This window comes from Astatotilapia calliptera, chromosome 17 (assembly GCF_900246225.1).
Source record: "Astatotilapia calliptera chromosome 17, fAstCal1.2, whole genome shotgun sequence".
Lineage (NCBI taxonomy): Eukaryota > Metazoa > Chordata > Actinopteri > Cichliformes > Cichlidae > Astatotilapia > Astatotilapia calliptera.
In genome coordinates this window covers 13206338-13221505 of record NC_039318.1, presented here as the reverse complement: position 1 = coordinate 13221505, position 15168 = coordinate 13206338, and the positions used below count along the sequence as shown (strand labels likewise).

Sequence of the window (15168 nt, the reverse complement as noted above, 5' to 3'; positions counted from 1 at the left end):
ATCTACTGCATTTGCATTTTTTACCCACTGCTTTTTAATCCATTATTGCACATTTAAATATGCCATATGACAGAACAAAATCTAGAGTGTGATTAAAGTGGTGGCTGGACTGTTTTACATTTTGAGAAGTTGAGGCTAATAAAAGATTAAATGTGGTGTTGATGCCGTCAAAAAGGTCTCAACTGACCTAAATGTGAGGATTTCAAAGCTAATCAGGAATTAGAGTAACTCAACATGATATTACTTCCTCGTGATAAGTATGGTATCACAATGCAGGGATTTTGTAATAATCCGCACAATGCATTTATCTTTTAATTATATTTACTCACTGCACTGTCATATTAATTTTGTTGCAATAGTGTGTGCCCATATAATGACGTGTTCCTTTTTTTGCCTTATTTACTTATTTACCACTACCATGAGGGTTGACAAAGCAATGGCTGCCAGTTGTGGTTCAGCATCAGTTCAGTATGAAGTTTCCTTTGGTGCAGTTCGGGCCACACTACTCACCATCTCCCATCGGGTCGGTGTAGGGTAGGCTGAAGCGAGCCAGGTCAATCATGCGATTGGGCAGATTGATGTAAAAACGCCCCACTGTCGTTTCCAGGTTGCTCAGTTGGTTCAGCACCATCATGCTGCCCTTCACCACCGGCATTACTGAAGCTCCTGCTGACCCAGACGAGCGGTCTCGGTCAGATGTTCGGTCAACGCCGTACTTCAATGAGTTCTGCTCGGCGAGGTCCCTCAGGAAGGCCAGCTCCTTCAGGCCTGTAATTCCCTCTGCAAGAGGAGGGAGCGGTGTAGAATATGAGCGTAAAAAAAAAAAAAGAGTAGACTCGATGACGGAATTTGTTTGATTTAATCAAGCAGGGATATTAGGAACAAATCCATAGCAGATGGTTTGGCTACAGGACTGTTGGACAGGGTAATTGTGCAAATCAAAAGAGCAGGGAGTGGTTGAAGCGGAGCTAAAAAGAGTAAATAGTTCTTCACTAAAGAGTGCATGACTCAAATTCCTATTATAAAAAGGCAACCCACTCTTCTTCATGTCCCTACGAGCAACAAGACAATTCCTTGAAGGAGTAGGAGAAGAAGTCACATCCTTTCCACCAAACGGTCAGTTAATTCAAAACAATTTCAAGTTCAATTTTTAGCGCAATGAATCTTCTGGTCATCAGCAATGAGCTTGCGTCATCTGGATCATAACTAACACTGCCATCAAAATTTCAAACTGATTTGCCATCACCAGCGAGCCCCAACTTGTGATCCTGCATCGTGATCTCTATAAGCTTTTACCTGTACAGTCCCATGCATCTGCCAAGCCCAGCTGTCATCTGTCAAGCTCAGAGATTGTGACATAAACGAATCCCTCATCGCTTTAAAGAAAATATACAATTGAGACCTTAATGCACACTTCAGACCATCTTTCCAAGCCTCATAAGGTCATTTAGACGAGGACGAATAACTGTGGCTGGCCCTGACAGCTGTGACATGGAACATTTGGCATCTGACAACCTATTGGGAAGGATAGAGCAAGTATCCAATCGCTGAATGGATTACAGCAGAATTCCTTTTTAATGCCAGGGCTCTGCTCCTGTGATCATTACACTGGGCCTGACAAGGGAGCCAATGCAGCCACGGGTGGCAGTTTCAACCAGAGTGGATTTTTTATCCACTTGTATCTGTTCACTTTAACCTGTGAGGGAAAAATGTTTGCAATCCATCATTCTTTTCACCTCCTCTGTTTGGTGTGACTGCTATGACCTGACATTAACAAGCTTTTTCATTCAATCTGACACAGGCCTGCACGAGAAAAAAAAAATGAAATGGTAGATGTGCACCATATACCAACTTGCAAAATCAATGCTCCTTTATGTTTCTACCACTACCAAGAGTACCTTTAAACAGCCTAATATTAGAAGAAATTGAGTTTACTGCAAGATAATTCTGTGAAATCAACACTAATGTGCAACAGTAATGTCCCCCTCAGTTCCCATTTCTTTATAGCTTGGTTTCTTGTAATAATCCTTTGAAAGTTATCTTGACCAATAGTTCCAGTAGGTTTCCAGGCCAGATTCCCTTGTTTTGTTTTTTTTAAATGCCAAAGATACCACATTTTGACAAGCATAAAATAATACTTTTGAAGAGCAAAGTGACTCCTGACTACAACTCAAGAACTGTCATATCATATGGAAAGCATCTGAATGGGAATGGCTTCATTTTTTTAGTATGACAATGATCCATAACAGCAATAAAAGCATACTGGGATAGAAAAAAAAAAGAAAAAAAAGAATGGAACCAGTAATAGTAATATCAGTAATCAGTCATGGGTTGGCCTCGCCAGACTCCAAAGAGCAATAAATGCCCTTCAAAAAGCCTGGAGAACTTCTCCTGAAGAGTACTTCTCAGGAATAGAACAATAATAAATGATTATATGATGTATTTTCATGTATGTTTGCACGTGTCAATGAACTGGTTTTCACAGCAAAACAAACAAATGAGGGGTGACTCAAGACTTGCATGGTACTGTACTGTGAACTCACTTGTGGGTCTAAAATCAGGTAATGGCTAAAAATATCTCATATATCAGTGTATTAGTTGGTTAGTAAAGAAGAAAAAGAAGTGTATTCTCTGTTTTGCATGACTAAGGTTTACTTCCCCTCCCCCCGATCAGAAAATATGGCGAGTGGTTTATTTTTAAATAGTGCAACTGTTAGATAGCATCAACATGTCCAGTGGAGATTCGAAACCATATTCTAGCTGACAAGACAGTGTTTTGGTCAGAGTATCAGACATTGTTTTGGTAACAGAGGTGGACAACAGAGACAAACACAGGAGACTGCTGATCTCCTTGAACAATCAGCACTTCACATTTGGCAGGGGATGCAGGGAATCAGACTCCCACAGCAGGCCTTTCAGCTGTGTGCAGCAGCATCAGCAACAATACAAATGTTTTTTCTGAATATGCAATGCTAATAAACTCAGAGGAGGATAGATTTCTGCATCCTTTTCATCATCTCCCTTTAAAGAGCCAAGGTCCTCTGTCAGTCACACAGAGAGTGAGCAGCACGCTCTTTGAAGTCTCACTCTCTCTGCTCTTAGATGTACCTCATTTCCATTTCTCGATGCAAAAATAATTTGTATTAATGGTGGACTAAAGCAAGCGCAGCAGACACGGGTGTACGTGTGATGCAGAGGGAGACGGGAATTAGGAGGCAGATGGAAGGACAAGGACAAATTTAGAGGAAAAGGAAGCGTACTTACTGCACAGGCAGGCACAAACACAGAAAACAAAAAGCCTTTGAGGTTTTAAAAGCACCTCTCTAACCTTCAGTCCCAGCAGAGCCAAAAGGAATGAAGCACCAGATCAAGAAGTGTAGAGAAAAAAAATACACGTCCAGAAGTACGGTAAATAGAAAAACTGAATTTCATTAACTGTGTCGAATAGTTCCTTATAACAGAAAACCTGACTAAATTAAATGTAAACATTCAGGTGAAAAATAATAAAGTTTTCACCCACCATTCATGAGAGCGTACGTGAGGATCATGACAGAGTTGTTGAGGTGCCGGTTCTCCTGCCGGACCACACTGAGCGTGGCTCTCTTCACCAGCTCCGATGATTCTCGAGACGTGACGCCAGATGACAGGTAAATGATCACCATGTCTGTGGCTGATACACAAACGCACGTTTGCTACTATCAAACTCAGTGATGAAAACATGCTAAATCTACATTAGTGTCTTCTTATCTGAGACTTACTGCTCTGTTTGTTGTGACTGGTGGTGTTTCGAAGCAGCTGGAAGGCCTTCTCGAAGCCAGCTGCATGCTGCGTGGCTCCATCAGACGCCTTGACGTTCGACACAAAGGTGCTCATCTTCCTTTTCGTCTCGCTGGTGGCTGGAGACAGCAGACTTTTGTAACACTGGTCTAGAGAGCAGGAGCGAACGGTCTCTGCCACCGAAAGTACGGAGATCTGGGAAGGAGCAAAAGGGCCATCAAACCAAGAATGATAAGAGATGTAAATACAGATGCCTGATAATGAAGAAAAGCGTCCCCTTTCACAAACCTTGTCATGCTCATCTATGGCATTCAGGATAACAAGCGCTGAGTCCTTGGCGATCTGAAGCTGGGTGTCAGTTATGGAGGCTCCGTGGTCGATCATAACCACAATGTGTTTAGACTGTGGACGCACTGCAGAAACGTACACAGGCCTGCGCAGGTACACACACAGATACACAAACGGGATATGGACAGATATATGTTTTAAATTATAAACATACTCTGTTGCCTAGCAGTTTCATAGTTTTAGAGGAAGTCTGGCACCTTCTTCACTCTATGCTGTCATTACAGAGTTGGTAACACTTTATAATACAGTCTGCAACTGTGACATAACTCCCCTGTAATTAAATGAAATTTCAATGAATTTTATTCAAAATTACAATTTAATGATATTCACCTACAAATAGTTAAAGGTAGATACACAGAAATAATAATACTGTAAGTAAATTTAGGCAGTACATAATTAATTGTAAGTAATGTGTAAGTAATTTTACATAGTGCATAACCTCTGGGTGCTTTACAGGAAAAGATACTGCAAGTAATTTTAAGTACTACGTTACTTTTGGGTAATTTTGCAGAAATGCAATAAGACATCCATCATACACATCACAGAATGAATAGTTTATGAAGATGTTAAAAAAATTAATGCCATAATACAGCCTGCAAGCCAAAATGCACATTGTATTAACATGTGAAATGGGATAATATTTATTTTCCTTCAAAATTAGGATGAAATTGCACAGTACTTGTATCATTTCTGTGTCCTTGCCTGTAAAATACCTAAACTTAGGCAACATTCTATATTACTCATGTACTATATGAAATTACTTATACATTACATACAAATTATGAAAACTAATTATAGTATAATTATTTTTTGTTTCTTGCACACACCTGATTCGTTACCCTCTTACTCTAGTGTACATATTTTTAAGTATTTGTAAGTAAATATAATTAATTTGCAATTTAAAATAAAATGCATCGAAAGTCTATTTAAATATAGGTGACTCACACTGTTAGTTGTGGACCATATTATTCAATTTTCAATTTTGTTATTTATATAGCACCAAATCACAACAACAGTTGCCTCAAAGCACTCTATATTGTAAGGGAAAGACCCTTCGATAATACAAAGCAAACAGAGAAAAGCCCAACAATCATGACCCCCTATGAGCAAGCCCTTTGGCAACAGTGGGAAAGAAAAACTCCCTTTTAACAGGAAGAAACCTCCAGCTGAACCAGGCTCAGGGAGGGGCGGCCATCCTCTGCGAGCGGTTGGAGATGAGGGGATTACACAGTGTTACCCAACCTGCAGCTATATAAAAAAGAATCATCCAAAAGTAAGGATGTTTGGTTAATAATGCTTGATTGTGGTTGGGGTTTGAAGAAATATGACAATATTTTGAAATCCAGCAATATGACCTGTCATCAACCTTCTCAAAACAAAAACACTTCATGTTTTTAAACTCAGTGAATAAGGACTAAGAGTCTAAGTCTCAACAAAACAAAACAGGATTTATTGTTTACATCTTACTTCCCCCCCTCTCCACACACCAACTGAATTTGTTTTGGAAAAGTGAGGCTACAGTTGTCTGACGACCTGCAGCATTTGCTATGGAAAATTGCACCTCTAAAGAACAACTACCACCGTGTGTGGCTGTTGTCGAGTAATGACATGTTTCTTTCAGAAGCAACTCAAGCAACATAGCGTGAAAGCATTGGTTTGGTCTTAAAATACTGCTTACTGCAGCTAAGTTTCCTAAAAAGTTGGGATACTGTGTCAAGTAAAGAAAAGAAAAGAAAAAGAAAGAAAAAAAGAACTAAATGTTTAATTAAAAATAGTACAAACACAGTATATCAAATGTTGAAGATTCGGCTGCATACCGCTCATTGATTTGGTGAGACTTGTCATTTGAGGTATCACTGTATGTGTTATGCTTGTATTATAAGCAGGTGGAGCTGCAGAACGGTGCAGACTGTAGGGGGTCAGTGGCTCTTTGTGTGTGGTCTGCTGGACAAAGCGACACTAACACGAGTGATGTACTCACAAAGCCTCATTCATACTTGAAGCAAGCCAAGCAACGTCATTTCTCCCATGGCTGCACGCCAAACTCACTGACTTGAACAGCAATGGGAGAAATAAACAACAACAACTCAAAAGGAATATTAAAAAGAAAACAGAGGCCAATGCGAAATGCACAAGGGAGCATGAGAGAGATGGCTTTCAGCAATGGGGTGGGGTGGGGGGCGGGGAGAAGGAGAAAAAACCCCCATAACATTGGAGGTGTGAAATTCCAGTAGGCTTTAGTGGTCAAGAGCCACATTCCTACCAATGGCATGTGTGGTCGGGGTGTATGAGGGCAGGATGCCATCAACATGCCCTCTAGGCCACCCCACAGCAACTGGCAGAGGAGGAGGGACGGAAGGCGGGGAGGGGGGTGGAAGAGGGTGAGGAAGATGAAGGCAGGAATGAGCTGCCGAAGCATCACACTTGAACAATCTTTTCCATTATTATGTGTGACATTTGCTGACAAAGTGCAAGTTGTACCTATAATCTTATTTATTTACATTGAAAACAGCTGAAGTACAACAACACGTGTTATAAGCGACAGTGGCTGTTCTATACCTGCTGCGGTGCTCGTAGTTTCCTTTACAGTGGAACTTGTGGGCGGGGAAGACTGTGAAAATGCCCTCCTCCGAGCTGAAGTACTGCCACTTTATACCCGGGTTGGACTTCAGGTTGTCTGCCAACACTGCAATAGGGAGAGAGCGAGTGAGAACAAGGAAAAAGAAAAATACATTACTAAAGCTGAATGGGGCAAATGGGAAAATATGTAGTCAGAAAGTTCAGCATACTTGGAAGCTTTTCTTGTTTGGATTTGGCGTGCAAGTTGTGAGAAACACTACATATTTCAGGAGTGAGACTGCAAGTGAGTGACAAAGCATCTACATGAGAGATCAGCCCTAAAGAAATATGCTACATGATATGTTCATGCATCATTGCAGTGATGTTTTACATTTCAATAACACCTCAACGCCTGATGGCGATGATCATAAAGTGTTGCTGGTCATATTGTCCTGTCCATAGTTCATAAGACTGTATAGCTCTTCCAGGCACTACATTAAAAACTGAGCATTAAAAATACATCTGACCTGATTTGACCTATAGTATCTCGCATGTTTAACACAATGAGACAGACATGTGCAGCTGCTACAACACAGGACAACATATCTAACAATGCCAGCGCTGTACAGGAGGGAGAGTAGACAGGAAATACTCTCCAGAGAACAACCCTGGATAATCTAAACCGCTGTTGCACGCCACTACCTCTCTCTCTCTCTCTCTATTACAGGCCTCATTAGATATATACATAACAGACAGAGAAATTCATAACAGATCAATAGGCAGGCTTGCTTACATCTTAACATATGACAAGGACAAATACATCTGTTTAGGCCTGGCTATACCATACACAACTGTGCCAGCATAAATTAATGAAGAACAATTTCAAATTGTTAAACTACTGGTTAAATTTCTTGTATTTGAACTCTGGCTTTTGTCTGAAATTAGAACTCTACTTATGTGATACAGTCTGCTAAACATAACCAAGAATCCTGGGACCGGTCACGTCAGATGGCTCCGCCCCTCCCTGAGCCTGGTTCTGCCGGAGGTTTCTTCCTGTTAAAAGGGAGTTTTTCCTTGTCACTGTCGCCAAAGTGCTTGCTCATAGGGGGTCATATGATTGTCGGGTTTTTCTCTGTATGTGTTATTGTAGGGTGTACCTTACAATGTAAAGCGCCTTGAGGCGACGGTTGTTGTGATTTGGCGCTGTATAAATAAAACTGATTTGAATTGAATAGAAAAACAGCTAAATTTGCCCCCTTTAGTCACGATTATACTCAATTATACTTACAGGGACAGCTGGAGTCATAATGTTCAAGGAGTCAATCCTGTTATGCTTCTTTTATACTTCTTGGGCACATGTGTACTCGATTCATTGTAATGTAAATTCTCAAAGGACGAGCCCGCGTTGTCAGGCAGACATGTGGACGCCTACAATTCCAATCGCATTCACTGTCGAACAGCAAACATTTATGCCACCCTGACCCAAGCGGAGCCTCACAGGCCTGTAAAGCATAGCTAAGGCTTCAGAGGCACTACTGACCTATTCACCAGCCTACTGTGATAACACTGTGTGAACTGTGATTATATTTTTAATCAGAAGAAATTAATACAAAATACTTTTTTTTTTTTAAGAACATGCTAAAATTGGCTATTTGCATCATTACTAACCCACAATAATTATAAGGTTTTGGGGGGTGGGGGTGGGGGAAGTAAAAAGATACACATACTATTTTATATTTTATATATTTTATGTGAGCATATAAATAATATTAGCTGTTATTATACGTTAGCGGATATATTGTTAGCAAAATATTTTACTTCCTTAATGTCCTCACCAACCCTGAGAACTCCAGTATTGGACAGACTCTAGAAATAACAGCCAAATACAACCTCTGCAGAGGCCTGAAGCCTATTTGCTTAAAACTAACAGAGTGATTTTTTTTAAACTGGGTCACAAAGTCAACAGTATCTTCACAGAGACCCCATCACAAAGCCAACAACTTCCTTTCCACTGACTGCAACACAAAACGGCCTTTCACAATGAGGCGTGGGGTGGGGGGTGGGATGAAGCTAGTGAGACACAAATAGAAACTTTGGGTCCTTCGCAAGGCAAAAAACAGAGACAGAGAAGAAATAGACCGTAACCATCAAAGTAGGCTTCATTAAAATAATACAATGCAGCTGTTAAAACAGCCTTTGATTGATTAAAATACAGGAATGCAGACCAGCCGTGGTGAATCCAATCAGCCTCAGTGTGCCAAAGGAACTAACAATACTATTATAAATGAACAGTCCTCCTAGTGTACATCTACATTTGGCAGCAGACTGAAGGAAGTAAGTAACACAAATGGCCATTTTGAACAACTACTTTGGTTTTATTAGCCACGCAAGACTACAATCCTTTTTTTCTTTGTAAAGACTTTAGTCTTACTGGAGTGTTTACTTTTTTAGCAAGAAATAAAAAAAAATGATTGTGGTTTTGTTAGCAGCTCTACTTTCTCACCAGCCATTTTGCCATTTCGCTGACTAATTCTTGTTATTTGTAAGATTTTTTCCATTACCTCAAATTGGATTTAAAATTACTTGTTAATTATAGCTACAGTCTTTCCCAGACATGCTAACTACCAGCCATTGCATGTCAGCTGGGTTTCTATGATCCCCAAAATGTGGTTCTTGGCTTGTGATCACATTAAATTAATCACCTGCTAAAGAGAACCTGTTTTGACCTTCTCCAACCTTCCAGATACATTACAAACCACAGTTGTTTTCCCTCCTCTAAGGGTGGGACGGGAAAAAAACCCCAAGCCAAATGTTCAACTAACGCTTAAACAAGTTACAGAAAACAGATAAATCAGAGAGCTGCTGTGAAACTGTCCAAGGGTCAAACATTATAAACTTCAACGCCAGGCTACATTTACTTTGCGAGGAACGTCTTTTTGGAGACATAGCAGGTTTGCCAATCATACATCATCCCTGCCCAGCCACTCCATCCGTCTCTCCGGGCTTCACATAAACAGGAACCACTCAGTTGTGTTGACAGTGGAAGAAGGGTTCTGTATACATCTGTCAGGCTACAGTACTCCATTCTGCCACAAATGTTTAGATCTTCCTATTGAGACAAGCTAAGAAACTGGAACTAAATGAAAGCCATTTCCTCCAATCTTACTACTCTTGACTATCAGCAAATGACCTCACTTACTATGATCCAGATATTACACTTCCAGTGGCACTCTCCAAAGTGTATCCTCATTCTAGCCCCACTTTAATATATTTCTTTTTGAGGAGATTGTAGGAGAACTTTTTAAAATGCTTTCACAGCAGCATTTATTTCCTGTGAATTTCTGTTTTCTTTACTTACTTTTCTACCAAATAACTTTTGTATGTAAGAATGCAAATGTTTGCCTATAGCACACATTAAATGGTCTGTAGCCTGCCAGTTTGAGTCAATGAGGTCTGAGTGCAAAATCAGCTCCAGCTAATCCAGAAGTCAAGTGATTTCACAACTAGTGACTGCTCCTGCTCAGCTTCCTGTGCTTTTCTCAGGCAGCACACTCCCCTTAACCACACAGACACTTTCTCATTATTGTATATACTAGAATGCAAACCATGCAAACTATGGAAAATGTTTAGATTTCTCCTGTTTAGTAAATATTATATGTACTATGTGTTTTGTGTGAAAATTAAAGTATTTCCTAAAGGTGGGAACAATGACATACAACTGCTGCAAGCAGAGGTGGGTAGTAACGAGTTACATTTACTTACGTTTTAGAAGAACATATTGTTTTACCTTCATTGCACCATACTTTTTACTTTTACTTGAGTACATTTGTGAAGAACAAACACTACTTTTACTAAGTTATATTTGACAACAATTGACTCACTACTTTTTTTAAATAATTAATTTCACACATTGGATAATACTACTAATATTGGATTGTGCCGCCAGTAGAACTACCTGTAACTCTTTCACCAATCAGACGTAGCCATGCAGTCTCATGACCAGATATAAAAGGCAGGCCGAGCAGCCCAAGCCTTTCAAACTAGTGGACACAGACTGAAGAAACACATCAAGAAATGGCAGAGGCAACTGTCTGCACCAAAACTGAAGAGGATAAACACCCTTGGCCACATATACAAAGCATGTTTCGCTTTAAAGGAGTACAAAAGAACAGCTATATAATGCGATGTCTTCTGTGTGAGCCAAAACAAACAGACATTTCAGCGTACAAAAACTCAACATCTAACCTGAGGAAACATGTCGCGGTAAGTTTGGTCTAAATGTCTTTTTAGCTATGCTTAAGTGGTTAACACATGAATTAAATGGCTAAATTTAATGACCTAATTATTTCATTCTGGTGTGTTGCGGTGAGGACACTGGTCCCCGAGGACTGGAGCTTTGCACCCATGGGTTATAGGATCACAGTCTTAGGCCTTGTCCACATTAAAAATTAAATTTTAAAAATTGTGCATATCCAGAATCACTCCCTTTCTCTCCTAGAAAAACATTAGAATAGTAATTAAGCTGGTTTAATATTTTTCTTTTCTCCACAAGTGACTTTTGTCTTGACTCTTTCTTCAAAGAACTACAGTTATTAAGGTGTAGAAGTTTATAAAGATTATAAAGGTTCTAAACATTTTTTGAAGCAGAATCTATTGACTTGCACTGCTTAGCCTTGCATATGTTCTTATTTTTAACTTAAACTGGAATTATTTGTGTGTGTGTGTGTGTGTGTGTGTGTGTGTGTGTGTGTGTGTGTGTGTGTGGAAACTCACTTAATGTAGGCACGACTTTGGTTTCTCTTCCCTTTCTGTCGTGTTTGGATCAAATCTGACTGATTTACAACTTAAAACACACAAATATTGTGTTTTACATCTGATTGCCTTATGATACCTTCCACACTATGCACTTGAACATATAAAAGTGATGATCACCTCTTTGAATTTTGAGTGTTTTAATGAACATCTGTTAGGACTTCTATTAGCACACGTAGTGTTCCCGTTCAAAAGTGACCAACATAGAAAATGAATGGGAATCCACCCACTGAACTGAATTTGGTGGTGAAAAATGGTTTTTATGCTAGTTGAACTCTCCAGTTTCATTCATCCCCCACCCCTTACTGTAGCACTCCCAGACAAAATTGAGTGGTCTGTTTTAACAGCTCTTAAATTAGCATAACAAACATTTTTCACCACCAAATTCAGTTCAGTGGGTCGTTAGTGGGACATTCATTAGGTCGTTCAGTGTGTCTTTCATTTGGTCATTCAGTGGGCCGTTCAGTCAATGGCGGTGGGGAGGTGAACATGACAGGAGGGTTAAAAATATGGGAACATTGTTTTTTAAAAAGTGTATAGAAATTGCTTAGTCACATGTCATTTCATGGTCTATTTTTTTCTGCCAACAGAGGGTTCACTCCAACAAATTGAGGATGTATACGGAATTAATGGACAGCCACAGAAAACGAAAGTCATCCTCTTCTACCGAGCTACCTATGAAGAACGCAAAACTTACAGACTCTTTCACTGGCTCTAGGCGAATAACACAAGCAGCATTTGACAAGCTTCTGCTTACGTTTGTATGTGAGGCCAACCAACCATTTTCTATAGTTGAGACATCATCCTTCAAGACTATGATGGAAACCTTGCAACCTCAGTGTACAGTAATGACAAGGAAAACATTGTGTTCAAAAATACAAGACGCTGTGAAGAACATGAAAAGCATAATCATCAAAAAACTGAGCACTGCATGAACTATGTTGCTACCACAAGAGACTGCTGGTCTGCCAGACAGTATAGCTACTTAGGAGTGACTTGTCACTAGATAGATGATATCTCTTTAGAAAGGCATTCTGCTGCACTGGCTTGTAGACCTCTTAAAGGTTCACACACATTTGATGTTCTTGCTGCTCCATTAGAGGAAATCCATTCAGAGTATCACATCAGAGAAAAGGTCACCCGGACGACAACAGACAGTGGTTCAAACTTCTTGAAGGCCTTTCGATTATATGGTGAGGACAAAGAGGAAGGAACAACCAATTGGCAGGAGGATAGTGGGCCTATCCTTGATGATGCAGAAGACAGTGAGTTAGAGGTGGAGTATCAAGATGTGTTTGCCGTTTTGGATGATAACACAGGTCTGGAGTACCAGCTTCCAAGGCACCAAAAGTGTGCATGTCATCTACTCAATCTTATATCAACAGTTGATGCCACTGCTGCAGAAGCTACCAATGATACATACAAGAGACTGTCTCAGAAGAAGCTGAGGAAGCTGGAGTCATCTTGCAAAATGTGTAGACCTCTTGTTGATGCGCTGCGGGATGGAATCCAGAAGCGTTTTGGAGAAATGATGAAAGACCCTGAGATGACTGCAGCTGCAATACTTCTACCAAGATTCAGAACATCCTGGTCCACAGAGGGAAGCATCTTAAAAGCTGGTATAATTTATCCATTAAATTGTGAGCCACTAGATTTTGACTTATAATGACTTTTCTTGTTACTGTGATTTGGGATTATAGTGTTAGTTAGAAACAAACATCTCCGGTGTGATAAAAATCTTTCACCAGTAGCTCGGCAGTCTATACAGCAGACTAATGCACAGACTTAACCATATATCTTTCCACAGGTCTGACCTTCATCAGACATCAACTAGACACAGAGTTGGGTGAGGCCAGCACAAACAGCAGCCTATCTGATGAAGATGACTTCTTTGGGTCCATGGGGTCAGGAAATCCAGAAGCAGTGGAGCTGGAGAGGTACCTTTCATGTCCATTCACTGGAGTGGATCTATTGCAGAGCTTTCCTCACATCAAGAAGCTGTCAATCAAAGTCAATACAGCTCTTCCTGCATCTGCAGCCTGTGAGAGACTTTTTAGTCAGGCAGGACTCCTGTTCACTGCCAAACAGTCACAGCAAGAACCTTGAGAGCCAACTGCTGCTGAAGCTTAACCATCATTTCACTGAGTGAAGAAACTATTTATGGGAAAGTGAGCCCTCTTGTATGTACGTCACATCGTGGAAGTTTGTATTTGTCTTTTATAATTGGTTTTAATCTGATTTTAGTGTAGTTTTTATTTGCATCATTTTATTCTGTTTGTATTGCATGTTTTTAGTGTTGTTATATGACATTGTGTTAATCCACTGTGTATATTAAGGTATTTTAGTATACAAAGAACATTTTATAGTTTTGTTAGAATTGCGTTTATCTATTCCTGGTGAATTTTACTGCAGATGTTTGTTTTGTTTCTTGTTTTTAGAATAATTGTTTTATTCCTGCTGTCCACATTGGGGAATAAACTTTTCCTGATTATACCTGTCGCATCTCTGTGCTCTGTGTTTCTGATTCGCTTGCTCCCTCTTTGTATTTAAAAGAACCACCCCTAGTCTGACATTCTTTAGCTTTAGTGTCTACACACATATGTTGAAGTTGCCTCGTTCTAATGTTTTCTGTAGGTACTGGTTAAAAAAGCTTTGTTGTTAAAAACTAATCTGGAAATTAGAATTGTTGTGCCTTATTTTGTTAATGGTTTTACATATATTCTATTTGAAAATACTAAAAATTTGTGCATTTCTTTAAACAAACTAAAAAAAAACAGACATTACAACCAGTTACTCAGTACTTGAGTAGTCTTTTCCGATCCAATCAGCTTTAGATGGCGACTTTTCACTTTTACTTGAGTATCATACTACATGCCGTAATTAGTGTCATAATTAGTTTAGCTAAAGTCATATGAATGCTGTGTAAGTAGAAGAAAACCGTTATTTGCCAGCTTGTCAAAGATGGCAGATTGCCTCTGGCATGCTAAATATGAGTCAGTATATACAGTGGCACTTAAGTTTAAAGAGAGTTAAAGGTGCTGAAAGAATATCGGTATGTACAAGTGTGCATATACTTCAGATTGATGGATGAATTGTTGTCACATAGCATCTTTAACCTAGACAGTGGCTATAACTTCTTAAAAGACAGCCTACAAAAACACAATTCAGACAAAGGGCCGAAAATGGATTACTCCAACTTGTTGGTACTGATATCTCCAAATCCATCCACCATCTTTCCCTTCAATTCAACAGAAAATGGAAGGTAGGAGGAGAGAGAATGGACAAAATACAATAAACTCTCCAATCAGCCCTCACTCCTCCTTCCTCTAACTTCATTTATCATTCTCTCCCTCTCAATTATCCCTTGCTCTCACCCACACGGGCCCTCCCTCCCCTCTGTGGCTGCTTGTTTAGACTGGGCCGAGACAAATGGAAGGGAATGAATACACTGAGAGTGTGGGGGTCAATGAGGGCTGAATGTGGTGGTGGTGGGGGGGAGGGGTAACATGAACTTGTCGTGACTGACTCGTAAGGAAAATAAAACCCTGACGATGGTGACGTGTTATGAATGGCAGTCATTATGAATGGTTTACAGAAAAAGTACCAGGGTGGGATATTTGGGGAGGGAAAAAGCAATTGGGTGAAGGCAGCAATGAGATGATGGAGATGGGT

General features: G+C 40.0%; 1 protein-coding gene across 1 annotated transcript in view; it reads right to left on the bottom strand.

Moving 5' to 3' along the window:
- The window catches only part of cachd1 (cache domain containing 1), a 102322-nt gene that overhangs the window by 28555 nt on the left and 58599 nt on the right, over nt 1-15168 (bottom strand). The window contains exons 5-9 of the mRNA XM_026146152.1: nt 6685-6811; nt 4066-4210; nt 3759-3972; nt 3521-3670; nt 511-780 (exon numbers count right to left, since the gene is read on the bottom strand). Coding sequence (XP_026001937.1) covers nt 511-780; nt 3521-3670; nt 3759-3972; nt 4066-4210; nt 6685-6811 — 906 coding nt within the window. The remainder of the gene's footprint in view (nt 1-510; nt 781-3520; nt 3671-3758; nt 3973-4065; nt 4211-6684; nt 6812-15168) is intronic.